Source organism: Nannospalax galili, unplaced genomic scaffold, assembly GCF_000622305.1.
Source record: "Nannospalax galili isolate Female #2095 unplaced genomic scaffold, S.galili_v1.0 scaffold324, whole genome shotgun sequence".
NCBI classification, from domain to species: Eukaryota; Metazoa; Chordata; class Mammalia; order Rodentia; family Spalacidae; genus Nannospalax; species Nannospalax galili.
In genome coordinates, this window is record NW_008353027.1 from 5,185,438 (window position 1) to 5,212,872 (window position 27,435).

The 27,435-nt window shown below is 39.0% G+C and overlaps 1 protein-coding gene across 7 annotated transcripts in view; it reads right to left on the reverse strand.

Moving 5' to 3' along the window:
- The window catches only part of Pdss2 (decaprenyl diphosphate synthase subunit 2), a 305,129-nt gene that overhangs the window by 163,907 nt on the left and 113,787 nt on the right, over positions 1-27,435 (reverse strand). For all 7 annotated transcript variants that reach the window (XR_003846627.1, XR_003846629.1, XR_003846630.1 and 4 more), the window contains one exon: positions 18,191-18,325. Coding sequence is in view for 2 of the 7 variants with exons in the window: in XM_029554637.1 (XP_029410497.1) it covers positions 18,191-18,325 (135 nt within the window). In the remaining 5 variants the exon portion in view is untranslated. The remainder of the gene's footprint in view (positions 1-18,190; positions 18,326-27,435) is intronic.

A 27,435-nucleotide genomic window follows, 5' to 3' on the forward strand; every position in this document is an offset into this window, starting at 1 on the left:
GGAGAATATTTCCCAGAGTAGACAAAAATATCATCCACTAAATATTAATTGTACATCTAACTGAATAATTTGCCAGGGCAAATTCTGTTAGTTATTCTTCTTAATCTTTACTCTGGCAAATGAGATAAAGATTCTTGTCTCCTCCTTAAGTTGACAAAAGTGTGAGTTATATATAATAGAACCACTTCAGCTTTTCTAATGTTACATATCTATATGCCAAATCTCAAAATAACCTATAAGAGATAATAGACCTCGAGATGATAAAAAACAGACTGATTTAATTTCTTTTGATATGGTAACCAGTAAAGTTTGGGTATAATAAGAAGTCTGAAAAAGCTTTAAAAAAAAAAAAAGGAGCTGGGTATGTGCCTGTAATCCAAGCACTTGGGATGTAGAAGCAGGAGGATTGTTGAGTTTGAGGCCAATATGGGCTACACAGCTAGACCTGGTCGCAAACAAAACAATACCAAAACCCCCCAAACAAACACAGAAAAAGTGTCATCAGATTCCAGGACAGCTACTATTTATGGCTGTGGTCTATGACATACAGACAGTGTCTGACTTACAATGGTTCAATATGTGTGTGTGTGTATATATATACTTTTGAAATTTGGGGCTGGTAAGATAGTTCACTGAGTAAAAATGCTTGCTGATAAACCTCATGACTAAGGTCCATTGCTAGAGCCCACATGGTAGACAGAGAGAACTGACTCCTACAAGTTGTCCTCTGACCTCCACACTCACAAAATGGCACACTCACAAAATAAACATAAAAAATTTTTTTTATGAAAAAAAATTGGGGGCTGGAGTTTGGGGCTGGTAAGATAGTTCACTGAGTAAAAATGCTTGCTGATAAACCTCATGACTAAGGTCCATTGCTAGAGCCCACATGGTAGACAGAGAGAACTGACTCCTACAAGTTGTCCTCTGACCTCCACACTCACAAAATGGCACACTCACAAAATAAACATAAAAAATTTTTTTTATGAAAAAAAATTGGGGGCTGGAGTGATGGCTCAGTAGTTAAGAGCACTGACTGCTCTTGCAGAGGCCTGGGATTCAATTCCCAGCACCCACATGGTGGCTAACAACCATCCGTAACTCCAGTTCCAGGGGATCTGACATCTTCTGACCTCTGTGGGCATTGCACGACATAGGTGCACTTATATACATGCAAGTAATACACTCATACACATAAAATAATAATAATAAAAAATATGAAAAAATATAAGAATTGAAGTTGGGTGTGGTGGAGCACACCTTTAATCCCAGCACTGGAGAGGGAGACGCAGGTGGATCTCTGTGAGATTGAGGCCAGCCTAGTCTACATGGCAAGTTCCAGGCCAGCTGGGGCTATAGGGAGACCCTGTCTCAAGCATCTACCCCTAACAAAAGAGAAAAACATGTGAACTTTGACAGAAGAAGATAAGGACAAGCATTCGTTGCTTTAAAATGGCACTTAATAATTTCCAACATTTCTACAGGAAACAAAATGCAAGCACTGCTGCTTGACGGTGTCTGACTATGTCAGAGCTTCCCAGCTTGGCACCTAGAACATTACTCACTTTTTAGAGTAAGTGATGGCTTCTTCACAGAGGTGAGTTACTTCCCCTTTTTCAAATGTCTAAGAGAGTCATTCACCCTGGGTACATTTGTTGATAAAAATGTGATTTTCTTCAGTTTTGTACTCATTCCTCAAGCAAGAAATAGTGATCATCCCAAGGTCATCGGTTTTCAGACTGGCAGTTATAAATGTATCTTATAAAATGGAAAATCAAGTCACTGTTATTTTTATATAAATGTTTGAAAATCTAATTATTTATCTTATTTTTATTTTTTTGGGGGGGGTAGTTCAGACAAGGTCTCTCTGTAGCCCTAGCTGGCATGGAACTTACTATGTAGACCAGGCCACCATCTCACAGAAATCTGCCTGCCTCTGCCTCCTAAGTGTTAGAACTAAAGGCATATACCACCATGTCTGGTCTTTATTTATTTATTTATTTTTGAGAGACAGTATTACTCTGTAGCTCAGGCTACTCTCAGACTTGTGGAAATCCTTCTGCCTCAGCCTCCCAAGTGCTGAAATTACAGTCCTATACCACCGAACCTAGCCTACCACTCTAGTAAAGAGGTAGGAGAATATCCAAAGGAATCCTGTTATATCAATGTGACTGGCCCAGAGTCTTCACGAGGACACAACCCACTTCACAGACTCTTCTAACTGGAGGCTGGAAGAGGTCAGTCAAGAGCATCACAAGCTGCCCTTATTCCCACCCAGGTGGGAACTCTAATCATTCAAAAGCAAAAGCAAGAAAACATGACCAATCACTAAAATCAGTTTATTATCTTGATACAATCTGGGATGACTTTAAGGCTGTTTAATATTTAGCTTAAAAGGGTCTGAAATAGAAAACAAAGAAATGTTCCCATGTGGTTGTAAAACTTTTCATACCAAAAGGTCTTTGGAGGGAAAATGACAATAAAACTGACATTGCCTTGATATGGACATAAACTCCTATTTTCTCTGAGATAGTAATTTATTACTTATTCTCAAAAACATGGGTTGTACGTGCACAAAAATTTCTATTTAAATGTGATCAATATCTAATCATTTGTACTATAGAAAAAAGGGTATAATTAATAACAGATGCCACAGTGTTTCTAGCTTCTAAACAAATCAGAAAAGAAAAATTAAAACATGTTTTAAATATTGAACATAAATTTTTCTAAACAAACTAAATTAAACCCTAACAATTTAGTACTAGTTCATTTAAATTTACTGATAACTTCAGTTTTCAGCTTATTGCTTTTGTTAAGTTAAAACTGCTCTGGCCTATCTGTAAAAAAAGAGATAAAAAGTAAAATATTTTTTGTGGAAGTTTGAATAGAATGAGAAAATTAAACAAAGAAATGCATTTTAAGTGCAAAGCATCCTTCTCCTGTTGCCAGAAAACAACTAGCAAAGGGGAGTTAAGTAATTATCCAGCCATATTTTCTCACTGTCCTTCACTGGAAACACAGTCATTTGCATGGCATAATAAGCTGTAAATTATAAGCATTTTTACATAGCCCACTGAAAAGAAAAGTTTGCCAGCTTTCTACTATATTGGATAGTGTTCAAGTGATTAACTACAGTTTTGGAAAGAAGGGGCAGAAACTTGTTTTGCATCTCAGTTTGTTGGTTTTCTTACATATAATCTCTAAAAATCTATTATATCATTTGCAAGAATATGTAAGTAATTATAACAGAGTAATAGATGCTCTACACAATTCACCCACGAACTGCATGGAATCTTGCAGGCACACATCATCCAAATAATTCCTTGAAATGGTGTCTCCAATGAATATGAATATAATATGGTACCAAAATTTGTAGCAATTAGCATTTCAGGACTGTGATGACTAATCCTGAGTGTGAACTTGACTGGATCTGGGATTAACTGAAATGAGAGAGATCTTCTTGGTTGGATCATCTGAAGCTAGAAGACACACCCTAAATGTGGGTGCTACCTTTTGATGGAAGCCCATATAAAAGGCCCCGGCAGAGGAGAATGCCTGGCTTCTTGCTGGTTGCCTTCTCTCTCCCTGGTGAGTTCGTCTTGCTGCTGTAGACTGAAGACTAGCTGATTTTTTTTTTGAAATTCATCAGACCTTCAGCACCAGATTGGGACTACTGAGACATCCAGCCTCATGGACTGAGCGACTATGGATTCTCAGCCTCTCCAGTGTGGAGCAGCCATTGTTGGACTACTCAGACTCCATCCTGTGAGCTAAGATGATAAATCTCTATACATATATATTCATTCTACCAGTTCTGTTTCTTTGGAGAACTGTGACTAATACAAGGACTAATGACAAATGACATGTATTTTGCCATTTGTCTATAGAGGACATCCATTACACAGAACATCTGCTTAGGGCAGAAGTCTAGTTGGAATAAAAAAATGGTTTTTGTGTTTAAAAAATTGGGCATCAGTATTCCAGAACAGATAAAATAATAAGTAATAAATCAATGAAATCAAATGAGATATGACCTACAAACATAAGTTTTTATTTTTAAATTATATAGAGCTCCCCACCCCTACCATCATCTAAATTTTACCCCATAAGAAAAGCTTGTCTCAATAAATCAACAGTAACTTTCAGAATACTTGAGTGTCCGTGACAGTGCTGGGGCTTTGGAGACTGAAAAAAGTTGGTAACTTGGTCTCTATCCACTATACAATTTAACACTACCAAATTTAGAACATAAAAATTTGTGCTCAAGTGTTGAGGATGGATATCAACATGAGTATATTTAGGTTACCCTAATCCAGACCTACCTATGGTACTGGAAAGAGCATGGATCTGATGGTTAATTGCTTGCTATAAACTGGAACAAGCTATTACATTTGTCTGTTTTCTAAAAACAGTGATTTGTTTCCTAACTAGTGCTGCAAGAAATAAATGAGTTAGTATATATACAAAGAACATGGAAATGTGTCAGACTTACAGACATCTTTGGATGTTTGAGGTATAATAATGCTTATTATAGTTCTATGTTTATTACGGTCAATTTTTCACACAGCAGTGCTCAACAAATGCTGGCTGAATCAATCAACCAACCAATCAATGAGCAAAAGAATGAATGTAGGACAAGGATAAAACAGGTAAATAAATTCCTATAATATAGTCAAGAAGTGCCTCAAAGGTTTGAACTACAGTAGAGGACTCAGTAGTGGGAAAGGTGTTGAGGTGGGAGAGGACCAAGACAAAAATTCGTCACTACAAAACTATGTTAAGTATTTTAAGAATTCACAGAACACTGCCTACGGGTTCTGGCTCTGATTAAGTCATAACTTTTCCTGGGATACTTAGATTGTCTATCTTCAGAACTAGGTATGTTTAGAAAATCCTCAGACTAAGGAGTTCCTAGGAGAGACTCAGACTCCTAATACTTTTCACCACCTTGGGGAAACCATTCCTTTCATGCCAGCTCTGCTTCCACCGCCCTCCTCTTCTCTGGAACTCTATATTCATGGAATTCTTAGCATCTTTGTCAAGAACTTGCTTGTTCTCCTGGTTGAGTTTAATCATGTGAAGTTTACTTTGTCATATCTTAATCTACGCTATACAACGGACATGGGATTCTAAAAAACCCACTCTTCGACATAACTGCAACTTGCCATTCAGAACTGTTGCATGTTTGAAACATTCAAATATCTTACTAGTTACCCACAAGCTTACAGCCTCAGACTCACTCAATGTATTATTAATTCTGCCCCTATAATCTGACTCATCATGACCTTCAGTCCCTGGGTCATTATTTTTTCTTTCATTTTGGGGTCCCTCAGCCCCATTTCCTCTCTGATCAAGTTTAGGCAATGATACCACATCAGTTACACTCTTGTTTATTATCCTTTCTCAGTGGGCAAAGAAACTTTCTAGATCATGCTTTTACCTTCTTCATTTTACTCCAGGGTTATAAGGAATTGCCTGTTGCTCTGCTAAGAAATGTATATTTAATCCTTGAAGAAATGAGATGTAACTGAAGAACTAAGAATATTTTACTCTACTTAAAAACTTGAGTCTGGTGGGAATGGGGGAAATCATGTTCAGAGATAAATGGGGAGTTAGGATGGGAGCAACTTCAGAGAGTAAGGATGCCAGGATTAGGGATAACCAACCTGTGAATGTGCCTTTGCCTCTATTACCTGTACCACCTAGCTAGTCTTCAGGAGGGAAAAAAGCATAGTGAGGAAGGAGTTCCCTGGGTTCTAAGCCAGCTGTAGATGCCAGCTCTGACCTAGCATCTATGTGAGAGGTAGTAAGGACTGCTGGTCTTTTAGTTAAACAAAGGGACAGCTAAGAGACATGGCAGATGGTGGCCCCAATGGTGAATATAGACACAGCTCTCACTGTTACATTAAGGAAGTAGGTCTAGAAATGAGAACTAGTGTCAGGAAGGCTACCAGATGTGTAACTTGTTTTCTTTGCCATTTGAGTTTAAAGACTAATTAATATTTGTATTTGTTCAGCAGAGTAGAGGTGGACAGAGTAAGTAAGCTCCATATGACTTGCTTAAGATCAAATACTAATCAGCTATAGATGTGAGACAAAACTCTGGGTGTCTTTTTACAGCACACTATCACTGGAGGTGCCTGGAGTTTGGGTTTAAAGGACCAGGAAGCATTAAGTCATAAAACTATTAAATAGATGCTGCCATTAAATTTTTTTTTTTTTTTTTGAGATAGAAGTCTGACTCTGTTGCATAGGCTGGACTTGCCTCGTGCCCCAGCCTTCCAAGTAGCTGGGATTACAGGTAGGTGCTATATTAAACATTTTATGTAACTTCAGGTGTTCTGCAGAGAACTAACATTTTATTGACGAATGTCAAGAATTAAATGCCATTTAAAATATAGGATTACTCGGCATGTTGGTGCACCTCTTCAGCCCAGTACTTGGGAGGCAGATGCAGGCAGATCTCTGTGAGACCAAGGCTAGCCTGGTCTACATAGTGAGTTCCAAGCCAGTTCAGGCAAAAAAAGAAAACAGCAACAACAAAAACAAAACAAAAAATACAGAATTAGAGAATGGATATTGTCCTTGATTTTAGCCTCTTAATTAGTCAACATATAGCTCTCCCTTAAGGAAAAAAAAAAAATTTTTTTTTTTTTTTTTTTTTTTTTTTTTTCCCCAGCTAGCCTGGAACTCACTATGTAGACCAGACTGGCCTTGAAAACACAGAGATCCACCTGCCTCAGCCTCGCAAGTGCTGAGACTAAAGGCATGCACCACCACACCCAGCTGCAAGAAAAAAAATTTAAAACACACCATTAAAGAAATAAATTTTTTAAAAAAAAATTTTATGTGTATGAGTATATCGCCTGCATGTATGTGAGTGCACCTGTGTCATGCAATGCTGCGGAGGTCAAAAGAGGGCTTCGGATTCCCCTGGAACTAGAGTTAAGGACAGTTGGTAGCCACCATGAGGGTGCTGGGAATTGAACTTGGGTCTTCTGCAAGAGCTGTCAGTGCTCTTAACCGCTGAGCCATCTCCAGCACCCCCATTAAAGAAATTTTATGCAGCTTGTTTTTGCTGTAATGTACTCAGGCAGGCTAATCTATATCATGTTATTTATATACTATTAACTAACTCTCAGGCTGAGTAAATTAGTAGCTTAGCCCACCTACTTTTTGTGGTTAATTATACTTGTTTTATAAGAGGCTGATCTTATATTGTGTTTTCCCAAAAGCTCTGGTGAAGCAATGACTTCTGATGTACAGTATGCTGAACATAAAGCGCCTGCCCCTTCCTGCTCAACATATAATTGCTACATTTGTGCATGCTGTGCAAGTTGAAAATAACAATAAAAAGTTAATGAAGAAAATAAGTACTGGTTGTAATCAATTAGTAATATTGCTAATTTATATATGCATGTTTATTTCACAGTTGTAAGTAGAATATAGTGAGTAGGAATACGTAATCGAACTACTTTCTTGAAATCTCTTTGAAAAGTGGCAGAGATATCTTTTGAAATTATTTATAAAAGCCTATATTAAGTTTGATTATTCGGCATAATCTTAAATCAGTGTCAATAAGCATTTATAGTTTTTGAGGTATTTTGGGTTTATTTTTAAAAATTATTTTATGAGTATGTTTTCCCTGCATATATTTATGCATATCATGTGTGTGCTTAGTACCCTCAGAGGCCAGGGAGGGCATTGGAGTTACAGATGGTTGTGCGCCCCATGGGTACTAGGAAGTAAACCCAGGCCCTCTACAAGAGCATCAAATGCTCTTACGTGCTGAGCCATCTCTCCAGTCCCTGTTTTGACTTTCTGAGACAGGATCTTGCTATGTAGCTCAGGCTGGCTTCAAATTGGCAATCCTCCTGCTTCAGTTTCCTGAATGCTAGGGTCATAGGTATGTGACTCCACACAGATTAATATTAATATTCTTTTTTTTTTTCCTTCGGTCTTTTTGAGACAGCTGTAGCCCCAGCTGACCTGGAACTCTGTAGACTGGGTTGGCCTTGAGCTCACAGAGATCCACCTGCCTCTGCCTTCCCAGTGCTGGGATTAAAGGCGTGCACTACCACACCCGGCTAAGATAGGTTATTTTTTTTTAAAAAAAAAAAACGATTACAAATAAAATGCCCTTGACTATTTTTATATTTGTTCCCACCCATCCCCAGCCCCACTTTCCCTAACCACTGTCATTGCCACTACAAGCTTTCTTCTTGACTCTTTTCTATGATATTAAGTAAAACAAGTCAATGTAACTGTTTTCAATATTATTTTTTTCGTGTTTCTATAGCTGAGTCTCCCCCAAATAAAATTATCAACATGTTCCTAAGTAAGTCTCATTTCTCAAAATGTTTTTTAAGTTACTCAATCTATATGGCAAATAGTTCACTTTTGTTTGGCTAGAAGAATTCGAATGCATGGAGAGAAGGTGAAGAATGACAGTCACAGCCTATTGTTATTAGAAGTAATAAGATACTTAATAACATGCTAAAACGTAAATTATGAACTATAATATTTACAGCTGAGAGCAAATCCAATTGCCTAAATTCAAAGAATTATAGAAAAAAAGACTTTTTTTTCAGTTTTAAAAATATTCTCCACATCTAAAGAGCATTCCATGTAATCCTCTGAATATTGTAGCACCACTTCCTCCAACCACAACCTGATCTATTTTCACTTAGAAGAGAAAGTAATGTTAAGATCAATAACTTAATTTTAAGATGTTTTCTGGATTTGACTTACAGATATGTTTATAATACCATTTTATTATTATTGTTGCATGTGTATGTATATAAGGTGCACAAGCTATGGCATGCATGCGGAGGTCAGAGGACAACTTTATAGTCAATTCTCTCCTTCTACCATTACGTGGACTCTGGGGATTGAACTCAGGTTGTCAGGCTTGCAAGAGAAGAGCCTTTTCTCACTGAGCCATGTTGCTGGCCTTATAATACTTTTTTTGTGTATGATGTTTTTTCTTTTAAGATTTATTTTATTTTTAATTAAGGTATATACATGTGAGTGCAGATGCCTAGAGATGCTAGAAGAAAGCTCAGATCACCTAAGGCTGGAGTTATAGGTGGTTGTAAGTCACCCAACATGGGTGCTGGTAACTAAGTGCAGGTCCTTGGCAAGACCAGTACATGTTCTTAGCTGCCAAGCCACCTCTCTAGACATGATAAGTTCTTGAAGCTCAACAACTGCCCAATATTAAATTATTGTCTACTACTAATTTAACTGCTTGAATTACAAACTAGTTGAGTGAAGAATTCGCAGTTGCCAAAAAATTAATGGTGTCTATTTTAACATGAATGGTAAATTTAAGAAAGCTATTCTAGAGGCACCTATTCTAGGTGCATTACTGCAATCCCAGCACTCAGGAGGCAGAGACAGGTAGATTTCTGAGTTTGAGGCTAGCCTGGTCTACATAATGAGTTCCAGGCCAGCTGGGGCTACAGGGAGACCCTGTCTCAAAAAACAAAGAAAACAACGAAAAACCCCAAGATATCACTTAACTTCATTCCTGCTTTTCTTCAATTAGAAAAAAAAAAATCTATGATTTATGCATTTCCATAAGTTATTTGATCCTAGAGGCCAAAAATCAAAAGTTCAGGTCAACCCAGAAACTCCAGGGCTCTCATTCTAGTAACAAGATGGAGCTTCTAAGCTAACTGCCTGTTCATATCCTTTGTCCATGTTTGTGTTGTATAACTTCTAAATACAGAATATCTTCAACTTATTTGTTGGTTAAAACATGGCCTTTGATTTATGTATGTTGCAAATACTTTTGTAAATCTGGTAACTGGTTTTTGACTTTATGGAGTTTTTTTTCCCATTGAAGAATTGTTTACACAGTCAAATATGTTAACATTTTCATTTATAATTCCAGGGTTTTGAGACATTTTAGTAAAGTCTTTCTTTTAAATACTGCTAGCAACAATAATTTAGTCTGATCAAGTTGTTATTGTCAGGTACTAGGAACATACCAAATGCTGGGCTGGAGTTATATGGTTATAATATGACCCTTTCAACTATTTTTTTCTTATTGTTAAAAATCTTTTTGTTTTGTTTTAATTTTTTTGAGACAGGGTGTCACTATGTAGCACTGGCTGGCCTGGAACTCACAGAGATCTACCTGCCTCTACCTCCTGAGTGCTGGTGGGAGTAAAGGCAGTCATCATGCCCAGCTTTATTTTTAAAATTCGTGTGTGGGTGTGTGTATGCACATGCCTGCTTGTGTCTATGTATATGTGTAGGTACCTGTGGATGTCAGAAGAGAGCATTAGGACCCTAGAACTGGAGTTACAGACGGTTGTGGGCTGCCCAACATGGGTGCTGGGAACCAAATGTGTTCTCTGCAAGAATTCTTAACTGCAGAGGCACCTCTCTAGGCCCTCTCAACTATGACTTACTTTATCTTATTTATTTATTTATTTATTATTTATTTATTTTTGATCTTTTGAGACAGCTGGACTGGAACTCACAAAGACCCACCTGCCTCTGCCTCCCAAGTACTGGGATTAAAGGCGTGCACTACCATGCCAAGCTCTCTTAGGTTATTTTTCAATGATATTCCACCAATACCTTTTCCTTCTTTAACTGTCAAGTACATGTTGCTCTATATAAAAGAGTTACTTGTCCAAAAAGCAAAATGTGATTTGAATGCTTGTTTTGGTCTAAATTAGAACATTTGTGGTACAACGAAGATACAGTCATCCAGACAAAGATTTTAATGAACACAATGTCCAAGGCAGCAGCTTAAGGTCTACAAAGATAAGTACAATTCCTGCCTTTGTAGAGTGATTAGTCTGATAAAGGACATAAAAAAGTATAACAGGGCTCAGTAATAAGAGACAATAGTTGTTGAATACATATGCAGCACTTTTCTAAGGGATCTTTATACTTGTTTGGGGGGCTTATTTTAGATAGGGTTGATGGAATCAAATTAAAGCCGCCCCCAGGTCAAAGTGGATTCAAACTAAGTCCCCCAGACCAAAGAAGAATATTCTGGGAAGCTGTACAAGGAAGTAAGATGTAAAATCTAACTGCTGAGAAAAAGCTGACCTTTTCATGCTCTGTGCACAAGCTGAAAATCACCCGAAACTTCCCCCTCCCACTGCTGCCGGCCCCCTCCCACTGCTGCCGGTTTTGGTTTGTGGTTTTTGCCTTTAAAAGAAGCCTGGAAGCTGAGCTCTGGGCTGCTGCTGCTCTCTCTCTGAGTGAGGCAGAAGCCCGTCTGCGCAAACGATTAAATCCTCTTGCTTGTTGCATCTTCTGGTCTGAGGACTGAGTTACTGGGGTGCGGCCTCCCGTGGACATTGGGTACCCCAGACCGGGGGCCCAACAGGGTCTCAGTATTTGGCCATGTGGGCCTGGAAAACACTGCAGTCCTGGCAGGTCTTGAAGCGGTCCTGCCTCTGCCTCCTGAGTGCCACCATGCCTATCTTATTTTACCTTGTTTAATCCAACCAGCAGAGCAGTGAAGAGGCACAGAGAGCTTATCTACCTAATTTGATGGCTAGTGTTAATTCTCAGCTTCACCAAATCTATAATCACTTGGGAGAGGTGCCTATGTGCATGCCTATGGGGATTGGCTTGAGTACATTAGCTGGTAAGGGAAGACTCATCTTTTTATTTTTGTTTTTGTTTCCCTGTAGCCCCATCTGGCCCGGAACTTGGTAAGCAGACCAGGCTGGCCTCTATCTCACAGAAATCCACCTGTCTCTGTTTCCCAAGTGCTGGGTTTAAAAGGGCACATCACCACACCTAGCTATTATTTTTATGAGACAGGGTCTCACTATGTAGCCCTGCTTAGCCTGGAACTCAGTATGCAGACTAGGTAGGCCTTGAACTTGGCAGTAATTTTCCTGCTTTTGCTTCCCAAGTACTGAGATTATAGGCATGTGCCCCCACACCTGACTATATTAGAGTGATTTATGTATGTGTGTGTTCCCTCACTTGATACTAAGGTCTCTGAGGGCAAATAATATGCACTACTCAATTTCTATTGCCTGTGACATGCACAGTGCTCGACAGAAGTCACTGAATATCTGTTTAATGGTCAAAGCAAAATTTAGGGTATTTAATCCAGCAAGACCTGAAAGGTAAAACTGAAGGAACAGAGCTAGAGACAGAGAGACCAGAAAGACAGCTACTGAAATGAAATGAAATAACAAAGGACTGAAACAGGAGAGTAGAAATGAACAGAAAGAAAAGGAGACCTGCAGAAATTTATGAGTTGGTGGCTTATAGGGCATGGAAAGTAACAGGGCAGGAGTTATCAAGGATTAAAAGTTTACTAGGGTTAAGCAGCTAACATAAAAGCGATAGTATTGAACCAAACAATAAGGGATCGATCTCTCTCTCTCTCTCTCTCTCTCTCTCTCTCTCTCTCTATCTATCTATCTATCAATTTTTTTTTTTTTTTTTTCTTTTTTAGACAGGGTCTCCCTGTAGCCTAAGCTGTCCTGAACTCACTATGTAGACCAGGCTGGCCTTGAACTCACAGAGATCCGCCTGCCTCTGCCTCCCGAGTGCTGGGATTAAAAGTGTGCGCCACCATGTCCAGCCACAATAAGGTATATTAAAATAACATGTGCTGACGTTAACAGAGTAACTCTAAAATTTAAGTGGTTAAACAAATGGATTTTGTTCTCATGAATCATGTTAACATGGATGATACTGATGGGCGGGTAGCTTTCTTCCAAGAGTGATTCAGGGATACAGACATCTTCATGAATGGGTCACTTCCCAGATTATCTCTATAGTACCACAGTCCAAAATTTTTATGGTCTATAAGTAGTAAACATTGCTTCTAGAGGCTTTTATCTATAATGTGGATTATTTAACATTTAAGAGAAGTACTGATTTGGAAACTTTTAGATTTACCTCCAAACTACTTGGGTTTACACTGTTAGTGTAAATATTACTTCTGCTCATACTCCATTAGTCAGATTTCAGGCAGATAACCCAGCTAACTGCAAGGGAAGTTGGGAAACAGAGCTCAGCTGAGTGTAGAGAAGAAAATAAAAAGTGTTTGTTGTACTTATTTCAGGAGGGAAAATGTATTCAATTTGTGGTTTGTTTTTCTTTGGGAGGGGTTGTTTTTTGAGGTCTTACTAAGCAGCCCTCGCTGGCCTGGAACTCACTATGTAGAACAGGCCAGCCTGGAACTCACAGAGATGTACCTTTTTCTGCCTCTCAAGTTCTGGGATTAAAGGCATGTGCCACCATATCTGGCTTGTTTGGTTTTGGTGGGGTTTTTTTTGTGTGTATGTTTTTGTTTTGAGACAGTCTCTCTATAGCTGTCCTGGGACTTACTAGTTTGGGCTAGTTTTGAACTCACTACATAGCCTAGGCTTGCCCTAAACTTGTGGTCCCCTTGCCTCAGTGTAAAATAGTGCCACCCCCTTTTTTTTTCATGAACTCATAGCAGCTATCGATACCTGCACAAGACCTGCACAACATCAAGCCAGTCAACATTCTAGTAAGGAATGGAGATGGGATCATGAGTTTCTACCTCCTAACTGAGGAGCTATTGATAGTTAATAGTTTTGGGGGAGGAAAGGTCATTTTTCTTTGAAGGTTTGGCCCCTGATATGTTGACCACACTCCAGTGGCCCATGTACTCATGGTCCTATGCTCATGAGTCTATGGGTAGAACAAACTTTGAATAAATGGGCAGCACAATGTAGTCTCATTTAAAAAAGAAAAGAAGCCAGGCATAGTGGCACACACCTTTAATCCCAGCACTCGGGAGGCAGAGGCAGGTGGATCTCTGAGTTCAAGGCCAGCCTGGTCTACACAGTGAGTTCCAGGATAGCTGGGACTACAGGGAGACCCTGTCTCAAAAAGACCAAAAAAAAAAAAAAAAAAAAAAAAAGAAGGGCTGAAGAGATGACTCAGTGGTTAAAAACATTGGCTACTCTTGCAGATGACTCAGGTTTGAATCCCAGCACTCACATGAAGGCTAACAACTATCCTAATTCCAGTTCCAGGGGATCCAACACCCTAATCTAACCTCCTTGGGCACTGCACAACACACGTGCACTTACATACATGCAGACAATACTCTCATACATATAAAATAAAAATAATAAATAAAAGAGGGGTGGGGAGGTGAGGGGTGAATCTGGGAGGAGCGGGGGGAGGAGTTAGAGGAGTGGAAGGTGAATTTGATCAAAATATATTGTATAAAATTTTCAAAGAATTAATAAAAATAAATAAATAATTCACTTGGGCCTAGTGTGCTGATACACGCTTATACTCATAGCACACGGGAGGCAGAGATAGAAGGATCATAAGTTTAATAACAGCTTAGGCTATTAACAGTTTCAGTCTAGCCTGGACAATACAGTAAGATCCTACTTCCAAAAAAAAAAACAAAAACAAAAACAAAAAAACAGTGATTAACAACCACCTGAATTTCTTTAAACTTAATAAGCATGCCACATTAGAAAAATCTAAATTTGTAAAAGTATAATATGCATTATATGTGGTACAAACTAACTTTTGCAAACAAAACAAAACTATTCTATCATCAATAGATAAGAAGTTACAAACGTTTTTTTTATTATGGTTAAGAGATATTTTATTTTATATTTTTATTTATTTTATGTGTACGAGTGTATTGCCTGTATGTATGTGAGTGCACCCATGTCATGCAATGCTGTAGAGGTAAGAAGAGGGCATGGGATTCCCCTGGAACTGGAGTTAAGGATGGTTCATAGCCAACATGTGGGTGCTGGGAATTGAACCTGGGTTCTCTGCAAGAGCAGTCAGTGCTCTTAACCACTGAGCAATCTCTCCAGCCCCCCGAGATATTTTAAATTTAATATATTTTCTTCTGGTAATGGGCTTTGAACCCTCAGACTTGCCCATGCTAGGCAAGTGTTCTTCTACCACTGTGCTATATACCTCCAGCCCTAGTAATTATTATTTTTTAAAATATTTTATTTTTATTTTATGTGTATGCATGTATTGCTGGCATGTAGGTAAGTGCACCCGTGTCGTGCAATGCCCACAGAGGACAGAAGAGGCTGTTGGATCCCCTGGAACTGGATTTACGGGCAGTTGTTAGCTGCCATGTGGGTGCTGGGATGAACCCGGGTCTTCTGCAAGAACAGCCAGTGTTCTTAACCACTGAGCTATCTCTCCAGCCCCAGTAATTATTATTTTTTTTATTGGCTTTACAATTAATTTTTTAAAAGTTAGGATTGGTAAAATAGACCCTAAACCCATGTCTTGGTGAAAGGCTTTGGTGGATGTTTACAGAACATTTTTAGAGATATACTTTTTTTTTTTTTTTTGCCTTTTTCCCCAAATATATTACATTATAGCCTAAATTCTGCCTCTCTTGGCTACTGCGTGATAAATTTGCTAGGTATATCCACAGAACCAGTTACATCCTGAGGCCAGACAAAAGAGATCACCTAACCTCACTTTTGGTTCGTAGGTAATTTACTCAGGTCCCATTAGCTGACATCAAAATCAGGTTTATGAGGAAAAAAACCCATCAACAATGTAAACCCCAGTACTGTGGAGGTAAATTAAAAAGCTCTCAAATCAGTACTTTCCTCAAATGTTAAATAATTCACTGTGACATTATAGATACAAGCCTCTAGCGAAAGTTACACTTGAATAATTAAGGAAGCAGGAGCCAAACAAATTGACTTCAGGGGTAAAGAAGCAAAGCAATTGCTTCTAAAATTCCTATACCAAAACAGCTTTTTACCTTAACAAGTGTGTAAAATGCAGGCCTCAAATGTGACCTGCCTGTCTCAGCCTTCCAAGTACTGGGATTCCAGGTGTGCACAACCATGAACAGCTTCATTAAGAAAGTTTCTAATGTATGTCTATTCTTTTACTAAGTTCTTCTATTCAGAGTGCTCAGATTACACCATGGGAAGGATGAGAAGCAATGCAGTTGCTTCACAGAGGTTATATAGGTAGAAACATGAGGTAACATTATGGTGCATCATACATGCATGTATAATAGTCCCTGAATTATAGCACTCTTACATATGTTAGAATAAAAACAGGATTTCAATCCAACTCTATCACTTCCTACCCAGACCCACGGGATTTGAGATCCATTTGCTTTCCATTACTAATGGATTATTAGTATTCATTCTAAATCTTTGTGCATTTTTTCATGTTACCTTTGCTAAATTTTGTTAAGAGTTTTCTATAAAATTGACAAGGTAAAGGCTTGAGCTCTAACACAAAATAAGTTTGGTGAAAAGATCCACATTTATTAAAAGTAGCTTTCCACATATAAGCTTCTGAGGACATTTTTACAAGTATAATTTTTGGGGGAGCATATCAATTTAATATCTAGACTAATATACCAATCAGATGAATTATTGAAAGAGAAAAGAAAGGCAGACACGTGAGATCTGGGGAAAAGAGATTCACAGTTGGAGACTCAAATTTCCCCATCTGCTAGATAGATAATCTAAAAGTCTCAAGGTTTTTGAATCTGCTTTCTCAAGAGTAAATAAGTATGACAACTCCTCTAGCATCTATAAGGATCAAAGGAGATAACTGTCATAAAAATGAGTAACAACCTATAAACATAAAAAAATACAAATTAATTCAGAGTGAACAAAAACTGAAAATGATCCCAATATAACCCTCCTAGTGAAGATACTTATGTAGATAAATAGTAAAAAAAAATATACAAAATAATGATGGCTATAGGAGCAGTCATTTATAACTATGACAGTAATCTTCTTTGCTTGCTGGCTAATGAGGAAGGTTCATAAGACCTGGAAGGTAACAGGTAACTGGCAACTCTGATATTACAGAAGGAACAAATATTTATGACTAAGATTGCTAGGAATAAAAAAAAAAAAAAGCAAAGATTTTGATTTATTTTTCAAGTAAATCAGTTAAGATTCATTAGCTACTAAGTCAAAGTTTCCAGAAATGCTTCTTTTGTAAGGAAACTTTCTTGTCATTGTGTTTTTAGGGTTTTAATTTTGCATGCCAAGGTTGTTGTTTCCATATAGGTTATTGACCAAACATATTTCCAGGATTAAATAAAACACTACTGATAGACTGTTAAAAATACACTGCAAAACAAACTAAAAAATTAAGTTCATTTTAGACATCGCAAAAATTAAGTAACATGTACTTATAAATTTATTTTACTCTAAATGCATAAGATGTAAAAACTTATTCCAGTAAACTCTTTACCATAAAAATAAGCAAAACTGATCAAAAGATATAGACCACTTCTCCTAAAATAATGGTATTATCAATCTTTATAGAACTAGGTATCATTTTGAATGTGACACAGAGGTCTTTACAGAGATGAAATGATACCATAATAAGGGAAAAATAGTGAGGAACAGAACACTTTGAACAATCAAGGGAGAAATGAAAGTTTCATAAAAATATCTGGGGAAGCCGGATCTATCTGTCTGTCTGTCTGTCTATCTATCTATCTATCTATCTATCTATCTATCTATCTATCTATCTAATCTATCATCTATCTATCTAATCTCTCTCTCTATCTCTCTCTATCTATCTATCCAATCTATCTCTCTCTATCTCTCTATCTCTATCATCTATCTATCTATCTATCTATCTATCTATCTATCTATCTATCTATCTATCTATCTATCATCTAATCTGGGGAAATTTACCAGAGGTATACATGGGAGTTGGCCAAGACTCTCAGACTCATTAAGATCAGCAAAAATTCATTTTTTAAAATTACATTTAAAGCCAGGCGTGGTGGCACATGCCTTTAATTCCAGCACTCGGGAGGCAGAGGCAGGTGGATCTCTGTGTATTCAAGGCCAGCCTGGTCTACATAGTGAGTTCCAGGACAGCTGGAGCTACAGGGAGACCCTGTCTCAAAAAGACCAAAAAAAATTACATTTAAATGTTTTTGTGTGGGTACATGTGTGCATGCAGTATGTGTGTCCACTGTGCATGTATCTGGATTAGACAACAACTTTTAGGAGTTGGTTCTTTCCATCATGTGGGTTTCGGGTATCAAACTCAAGGTTATCAGGCTTGGCAGCAAGAACCCTCATTGTTGATCTTTCTCACCAGCCCCAAACTCCATTTTTAAAAGCCTACAATATATTTTATTCTGTCTTTGACTCAGAGAATGACAAGGAGCTGAATAGTGACTCCACAACCCAGAGAGCAATGCTGAAGGACTTACCGTGGGAGTATCCCACTGACCATGTCATAATTCGGAGAGGAAGTGTTCTTGGTGCTGGGCCCCGCTGCTTTAGAAAGGAGCAGCACCACCAAGCCCCTCAACTGGAGATTATGCCGGCTGTCATGCACAAGGCCCCTGCCAACAAGAGAGAGAATATTAATGTACTTTTTAAGGACTGGGCAGATCAAGCTAGAAAACTGCTCTAAGAATGTCCAAACTTCTAAGACTGGACAATGGGAAGGAAGAAAGAATTAACACAGAGAGATAATGAGTTCAGAAGACAACTAGAGAAACTCAAGACTGGTTTTTAAAGGGAATACATGCTTGGGATGGGAATACAGAGAGTCCTTGCCTAGCACACGTAAAGGCCTAAATTCAAGTTTCCACCACCACCCAAAAAAAAAAAAAGTAACATACTCTCGTACTCTCCAATGTGGACCTTGATGATCTGGCCCCTTCTCTTTCTAGATCTTCCACTAGCTACATCCTACCTCAAAAAAATTTATTTTTCTTTATAAAACGGTGATAGAACACTTGATAAGCAGAGGCAGGTGGAGCTCTGTGAGATTGAGGCCAGCCTGGTCTACATTGTGAGTTTCAGGCCAGCTGTGGTTACAGGAGACCCCATCTCAAAAAGCCAAAAAAAAAAGTGCTGGGATGGAATTGACTGTTTTGCACATGCTACATAAGCTCTCTACCCAGAGCTACATTTCCAGTCCTTCCTTCTCAGTCTTCATCATTTGCTGTGATATCAAGAGGAAGCTACAGTTTAAACTTGTTGCACAGAACTGGTGACAACTGAAACAGAAACTGGCTTGGGTGAAGAGATATTATTTGGTTGTGACAGTAAAGGAGGGTGGTGAAAAGTGGTATCTGCATAGGCAGAGAAGAAGCTCTGAGAAAGGATTAACTCAATCTAAGTGACTTTAACATGTACTTAAACGGAAATGAATGTCACTAGTCAAAGTCTGTTATTTCCTGTTGCTTAGGAAAAGTATTTTCATTCTAAGTAGTAAAAAGGGTTTCATTCAGAACATTATATTTCATTTGTTATGAGAAAAAAGAATACATTTCACGAACGCCTTTTTTTTTTTTTTTCCTTTTTAAAATATTGCAAATGGTGGGCTGGAGAGATGGCTCAGCGGTTAAGTACACACTGACTGCTCTTGAAGGGAACCTAGGTTCAATTCCCAGCACCCACATGGTGGCTACAAACCATCCTTAACTCCAGTTCCAGGGGAATCTGAAACCCTCTTCTGACCTCCATGGCATTTCACAGCACGGGGTGGACTCACATACATGCAAGAAATACACGCATACACATAAAATAAAAATAAATAAAATATTTTTTAAAAATTAAAAAAATAAAATATTGCAAATGGTTGTCATGCAAAGGTTAAATGGCACTGTTTAAAAATGAAAAACTATGTCCAAAATAGTACAATAAATTAATATTTAAAATAAAGCTTTTGTAAGTAGTAATCAATTACATTTGTAGCACACATGAATAATATATAGTTTTTAAAAATTCTTTATTTTTATGTGTGTGTGTGTGTGTGTGTGTGTATGAGTTTATGTGTGCCACATGAGTGCAGGACCCATCAGAAGCCATCAAGAGAGTGTGAGATCCTCTGGAACTAGAGTTACAGGTGGTTGGGACCCACCATGTGGATGCTGGGAACTGAATCTGGGAGCAACTAAAAATTAACATGAGGATTGGCTCAGGCTCAGCAGATAACAGGGCTTGTTATCAAGTCTGACAATCTAAGTTTGATCCCAGAAGCCCACAATATGGAAGAGGGAGAACTGACTCCTGTAAGTTGTCCTTAGACCTCCATGAGTGCAGTAGAGCACGTGTACACACACACACACACACACACACAATGCAAAAGCACTTTAGTGGGGCTGGAGAGATGGCTCAGTGGTTAAGAGCACCGTTTACTCTTGCAAAGGACCTGGGTTCGGTTCCTAGCACCCACATGGTGGCTAACAACCATTCATAACTCCAGTTCCAGGGGATCTGACACACTTTTCTGACCTCCAAGGGTACTGCATGACACAGGTGCACCTACCTACATGCAAGCAATACACCCATACACATAAAAAAAAATAAATAAAAATACTTTAATAAGATATTTTATTGAATTAATAGGCTGGGCGTGGTGGTGCACACCTTTAACCCCAACACTTGGGAGGCAGACCTAAGACTTTGCAGTGAGTTCTGCACAAATGATAGACTTAATTAACACAGCCAAAAATAATGAGTTAATCCATTGCTTAAGAAAAATTTTTGCCCCTCAGGTCTCTAAACAGAAATTTATAAAGGCTCTTTTTTACCCTTCATTAATTTTAAAATAAGACAAGCCCTCAGGTCCTCTATAGAGTAACAGATATAGTCTTCCACTACTTAATTTCCCTTAACCAAGTGAGTGATTTTCCATAAGCTACAAATGTTGGTGATTTCAAAAACCAAATTTTAATGCCGGGCGTGGTGGCATGCACCTTTAGTCCTAGCCCTTGGGAGGCTGAGGCAAGGGGATCTCTGTGAGATTGAGGCCAGCCTGGTCCACATAGTGATTTCCAGGCGGGCTGGGTCTAGGGAGGCCCTGTCAAAAAAAATCCACAACACCCCTCCCAAGTTTTAGTCTCCTGGAAAATAAAGTTATATCATAAATAAGTTATATCATAACAGAAGCAAGTGGTCATCAGGTAAGTTCCAAATGCTTTATTATCATGTAATAATCTGTTTGCATCCTATGGATTTGAATTGCAAGGAAACCATTCTCTATTTTGGAACAAGAAAATATAAAAATGAGAACTTCTAAATTTTTGCTTTGAATTAAAATTTTAATTGAGGCTACCAGGTTCTTTGATGTATGTAAGTGTGGTGTATGTGTGTATATATATGTGTATACCTGGGTATACATGCACGCAAGTATTCATACAGGTCTTAGGTCAATGTTGGGTACCTTCCTCAATTATTCTCTATCTTATTTTTTGAGACAGTTTTTCAGTGAACCCAGAGTTCATCAATTCACCTAAGCTGGCTGGTCAGTGACCTCCAGATTCCACTGTCTCTGGCTCCCCAATGCTGAGATTACAGGCATACACTTCTGGACCTGGCTTTTTATATGGATACTAGAGATCTGAACTCAGGTCCTCATGATCATGCAGCAAGCATCGTATTGAGTTATCTTCCCAGCCCCAGGTTCTCATTTTAAATCACATATAGTGACTTTTCATTTTTCTTTTCTTTTCTTCTTTTCTAAGAATATTAAAGAGAAGGTCTGAATTGGTCCTCAATTCTAGAAAGGGCAAAGAGGCTAGAGAGGGAGAGAGAGGGAGAGGGAGGGAGGGAGGGCTCGCTTTTTCCCCTTCTTTCTTCCAAAGATGTTTGAAATCGCAGTCATTTACGCTCATTTTCCTTAAACTTCTTGGCGATATAGTCTTTCAAGACTAAAAGGATTAGTACTAATACTAATAGCATCAGTAAATATTTAACTAGTGCTTTATATATTGTGTCTAGAAAGTCAAGAGCTATATTTCACATTTTATTATATGCTAAAATTAATTCACAATTCAAAGGGAAAGATACCACAATTATCTTCACTTTGATGATGAAGGGAATGAAGAGACCAAGTGACTTATCTAAGGTATCATAGTTGGTAGGCGGCAGGGTTGTGACAGTCAGGATTTGAACCAAGCAAATGGGCTCCAGGGTCTTCGTATATTGCTAAACATCTTGCTATAGTGTCTCCACATGCTTCATATTATGGACAAAACTATCTGCTAAGTCAAATTACAGTAATAAGCTTCAGGACTAGACAGGCCTGTTTAAAAACTACTTTAGTCATTCACCAGTTATAGGACTCGGAGGCTGTCACCTGTTTCATGTTACAAGAGTAACAATGCTGTCTTTCCAGTCATTGCATGGAAGAAACAACATGAGTGAAGGTGTAGACAGACAAATGATCCAGAAGCTGCATTTTCTTTGTTACTGCTTTGCAGTCTATTTTTTCTCAGTCCTATTTTCCTTCTCCTACGCTCTATTCCCATATCTCAAAAAGTCTTCCTCACTTTGCTGGTAAATACATATCCCATAAATAGCTTCTTTTTCCACTTTGCCAAACAATAGATGGATAGAATCCTGTGCCCCAGCATCATCTCAGTGAAACATTTGCCTCCTTCAGATGATGTGTTACTGAAAGGTGAGGAAAAAAGTATGTAATAGACACCAGGCATGGTGTCTATTTCCCAGCACTGGGAAAGCGAGACAGGCAATATGTATGAGAGTGAAGCCAGCGTGGGCTACAGGGAGACCCTGTCTCAAAAAAAAAAAAAAAAAAAAAAAGACTGTGTAATAGGCTGATTGACAAAAATCAAATGAGCATTCAGAAAAGCATACCTTCTGACCCTTCATGTTTATATAAGCCAAGAGTTAAGAAACCAGAGGACAGATTAACAGTGTGAGTAAAGTTTATGTACCCCAAACATCATTTCTTTAACCTCACTTCATTAACACCCTTAAAAACAGTACTGCAATAAACTGGTAACACCCACAGCTTAAAAATTAGTTCACAACCAAAAAAGAACATGAAATTTTGCTTCTGAGCATAAAAACTTCAGGATTCTCAACACTGAGGGCTAATCTGTTTCCTATAGTCCAGGTCACACTTCACTTGGAACTTGGAGGGACACTGGCAAGCTGAAGCATATCCAGAAGTCAGTGAAATCATATAAGAATAGCAAGAGTTTTGGGGTTTCAGAGCATTACTATTTCAGATTAGAAATGCTCAACCAGTTTAAAATCCATGCAAATACTCTCAAACTAAAGAAAACCCTGAAATCCCAAGCACTTCTGGTCCCAAGCATCTTGGATAAGTGATACTCAACCTGTACTGGCAAGTGTGAGAACATAAGCTAGAAGAATGGTAATGTTGGTGTTTTCAATTTTATTCAGTGAATGCTCATTACATGTTAGACAGGGTACTGAACATGAGCACTGGTGAGATATGGCTTTCCTTCTTTTCTTCTTTTTCATTTTTTGAGACAGGGTCTCTCTGAAGCCCCAGCTGGCCTGGAACTCACTATGTAGACCAGGCTGGCCTTGATGATCTCAGAGATCCACTTGCCTCTGCCTCCCAAGTACTGGGATCAAAGGTGTGCACCACCATGCCCAGGTAGATTTGGCCTTTCTTTTTTCACCCCAATTTTTTTAAAAAAATCACAGTCAAATGTGGCATGAGCTATTTTAGGATATGAATGGGTGAGAACCCAGAGAAGAGGTGGTAACATAAGTCACCAAGGGCTCAAAAAGATACCCAACAAGCTAAAGAATGAGGAAGAAGTAGCTGGCGGAGGTGGGCTGGAAGAGAATGAAAGCATGAAGGAGAGAGAACACAGCTGCTTCCAAAAGCAATATAGCAGGGACAGTCTGTAAAGAGAGAAAATGAGAAAAGTAATGCAAGAGGAGTACTGTCTACTCATCTAAAAGGCTTCCACGTGGATAGGAAAAGACCTGATAGACTTTAAAGATTGGATGGAAACTTCAGCAGGTCAATTCTGGCTCCCCACAAAGAAACAGAGAACCAGAGCAGCCTCTGGTGATACTGAGCCCTTACTGTGAGAGATGTTTAAGGAAAACCAGAGCAGCCTCTGGTGATCTCAAGTGTCCTAGTTTGCTTCTTCATTGCTGTGAAAAATATTCTGACCATTACCAACTTGGGGAGGAAAGGGTTTATTTGTACATCTCCCAGGTCACATTTCATCAGGGAGCCCAAGGTAGGAACTCAGGGCAGGAACCTGGAGGCAGGAGGTGGAGTACAGGCTATGGAGGATCACTGCTTATTGATTTGCTCCCCTGGCCCATGCTCAGCCTGCTTTCTTATGCAACACAGGCCCACCTGCCCAGGGGTGGCACCACCCACAGTGGGCTGGGCCCTCCACATCACTTTGCAACCAAGAAGGTGCCCATGGACATGGCCACCGGCCAGTCCAATGAAGGCAATTCCCCAACTGAGGCTCCCTCAACCTAGGTGTGTCAAGTTGACACTAAAGTTATCCAGCACACCAAGCCTTTGCAGTTAGAGATGTTTAAGAAGCAGAACAGTCTTGACTAACATAAATGGGAGTGGTGGTTTGAATGAGAATGTCCCCCATAGGCTCCAAGTATTTGGACATTTTGTTCCCAGCTGGTGGCGCTGTTTTGGGAGGTCTTAGAAGGTGTGGCCAAGATGGAGGAAGCCCACTGAGGGTGGGCTTAGAAAGTTCTTAAGCCTTGCCAGATCTCAAGTTGCTCTCTTGCTTCCTGTGCTCGCTTGAAGATATGAGCTCTCTGCTTTCTGCTCCTGTTCTAGCCACCTCCTACCACCATGCCTCCCCGCCATGATGGACTGTAATTCCCCTGGAACCATAAGCTCAAATAAACTCTTCCTTCTATAAGTTGGTTTGGTCAGTGTTTCTATCAGAGCAACAGAAAAGTAACTAATACAGATAGATTTTTCTTACTTTGTGCTTCTGAATGATTTCATTTTACTATATTTAATTATTTAATATTCCACAACAGGTATAATAGATACAGAAGTCAGAAGCCATTTATTGTTATCAGTGTCATAAATGAAAGCAATACTTAGTATCATGTAATCTTTTTTTTTAGGATTTGAAAGAAAAGACTAATATTTAATGTTTCTTACAACACACACACAAACAGTAAGTTAAAAAGTGAAGCCTCTGTTCTCTAATAAGACACAAGTCTAAATCTGTGATAAGACACACCAAAATACCCATCTAAGTACAGAAAGAACAACAGTATCAATTAAATAGTAAACTTAAGTTCCAAATGTCAGAAGATGACAGGCAGCTATTGCCAGGTAGACTGCCTTGTGTTTGTGTCAGGTCTCCAACAAATACTGTAAAAACCACACAACTTATTCTTAAATAGCAACCCCTATCAGCCCACATTACACTGTAAGAGCCAAACACCTGAATAATAATCCCCCTAATTGATGATCTATTTAAATCAGTGGCTGGCAAAAAAAACAAAAAAAACAAAAAAAAACAAACCCAATTTTAGAATAAATTCTGGACATAATTCCTTTTCATTTTGAAACATTTTAAAGGTTTATTTATATTTATATGTGTATATATGTGTACCTGCATGAGTTTATGTGCACCATGCATGCACAGGAGCCAGTGGAGGCCAGAAGAAGGCGTCAGGATCCCCAGGAAGCAGAGTTACAGTTAGTTGTGACCAGCCATGTGGCTGCTGGAAAACAGTCCCCTGAAAAAAAGTAAGCTCCTCACCCCTGAACTATCTCTTCTGCCGCCACCCCCCCTTTTTTTTTTAAGATAGAGTCTCCCTGTAGCCCCAGCTGGCCTAGAACTCGCTAGGCTGGCCTCAATCTCTCAGAGATTTGCCTGCCTCTGCCTTTTGAGTGCTGGGATCAAAGGCATGCACCACTGCACCCAGGTCATTTAGAGTTTTTGAAGGGTTGAATTGCATCTAATTTTAACCCTGAACATTTTTAAAGACTTTTATTTTAAAAGACTTTTTACCAAAAGGCTAAAAAAACTGTTTTATTTATAACATAACCAGATGAAGTTTTTAATTAGGTAATAATCTTCATATACTTTGGAAAAATGAAAATGCAAGATATTGGCTATTTACCTTGTAATCTCTCTTGAAAAATTCAGGCATCACCTTGAGCTGAGAACTCTGGACACGTAAACATAGCAATGCTTTCCAATGGTTTAACAGGTCAAAGTTCTCAATGTTATAACACACAGTAGACAGTAAAAGCTAGATATGCCAGAGAAATTTGGTTTTCTTTTACTGAGATGTCCCAATACCACAGTTCTACCTTTCAGTGATTTGAGTTACCAGAAGGTACGACTTTAAATTAGATGGAGATTGGGACTGGAGATGATTCTGTTTTTGTTTGTAATAGCTTTTTATTGAATTTTTGTGTATTTCATACATAAAATCATCTTTATAACCCCTTTCCCTGCCCCTTTGGCACCCTCCCATAGCACCCCCCATGAGTTCATACATTCTGTCATTTGTATTAAGACCTGTTGTGTAAAGTTAGTGTCCCAAGATGTCTCTTAGTACAAGTTCATCCCCTGGGGTTTAGTCAGCCTACCTAGAGTCTTTCCCTTCAAGAAGATCAGCTCTTCCTCACCCAGCAGTGTTCAGCTGCTAATAATTCTTCAGCTACTGTTGGGGCTTGCTATTCATTTCCACAGTTCTGTGCTGGGTTTCTGTCTCCCCAAGTTTGCATGGGACTTGTGCACGCTGACACCACTGCTGTAGGTATGTATGAGAAGGGTCACAGGCAGCTGTAGGACTATTCTGTATGGTCATGCACCTCCTCCCTGGCTCTTACAATCTTTCCTCCCCCTCTTCTTCAACAGTCCCTGAGCCCTGGGTGGATGGACCTCAATACAGGAGTTCTGTCCAAGGACCCACACTCTAAGGACTCTTATTCTCTATATTTTGGCCATTTGTGGCCTTTTGTGTTCCTGACCCTCTGCTACATGAGGGAGCTTCATTGATGAGAACTGAATTTACCTTGTAATCTCTCTTGAAAAATTCAGGCATTCTCATCAGGCATTGATGAGAATTAGTGTTCTCGAACATCCCTTGTTCTATGTTCCATGAGTCTTAGGTGCAGAGGTTGCATCCTGGATGTGCCACTTAGGCTTGGGCAACACAGAGAGAATCTCTGTGTGTGACCAGTTGTGGAACTCTGTAATAATCTCTGTCTGCTGAAAAAGAAACTTCTTTGATGGGTGGTAACTAGGATACTTGTCTGTAAATTTAAGGATCCATATTTTGCACATAGTAAGAAATTACATTTATCTAGGGATGTGACAGCCTTGGGGTTTTGACCTCTCCAGCTATGTATATTCAGCTAGGTTTACAGTACTAGACATGAGTTTCCTTCCATTGAGTGGGCTTTAAGTCCAATTAAGCAGCTGTTGATTACTCCCAAGATAAAAGTGCCACTACTGCACCAATGTCATTTGCTGTGCTGGTCATTGATGTGGTTTTTAGGCCTTGAAGCTGGGGTTAGACCATCGATTGACGTTCTCCCTTATTAGCTTGCATAGTGCTCTCCAAAGCTATGAGAACTGGTCTTCAGGGGAGGTGGCTTCCAGGTCAGTTCTATCTCCATTGCTCCAGATCCTGTGTCTAAACTATGTCCCATCTTCAGCAATAGGGTCTTTCTTACTATCAAGTTCTG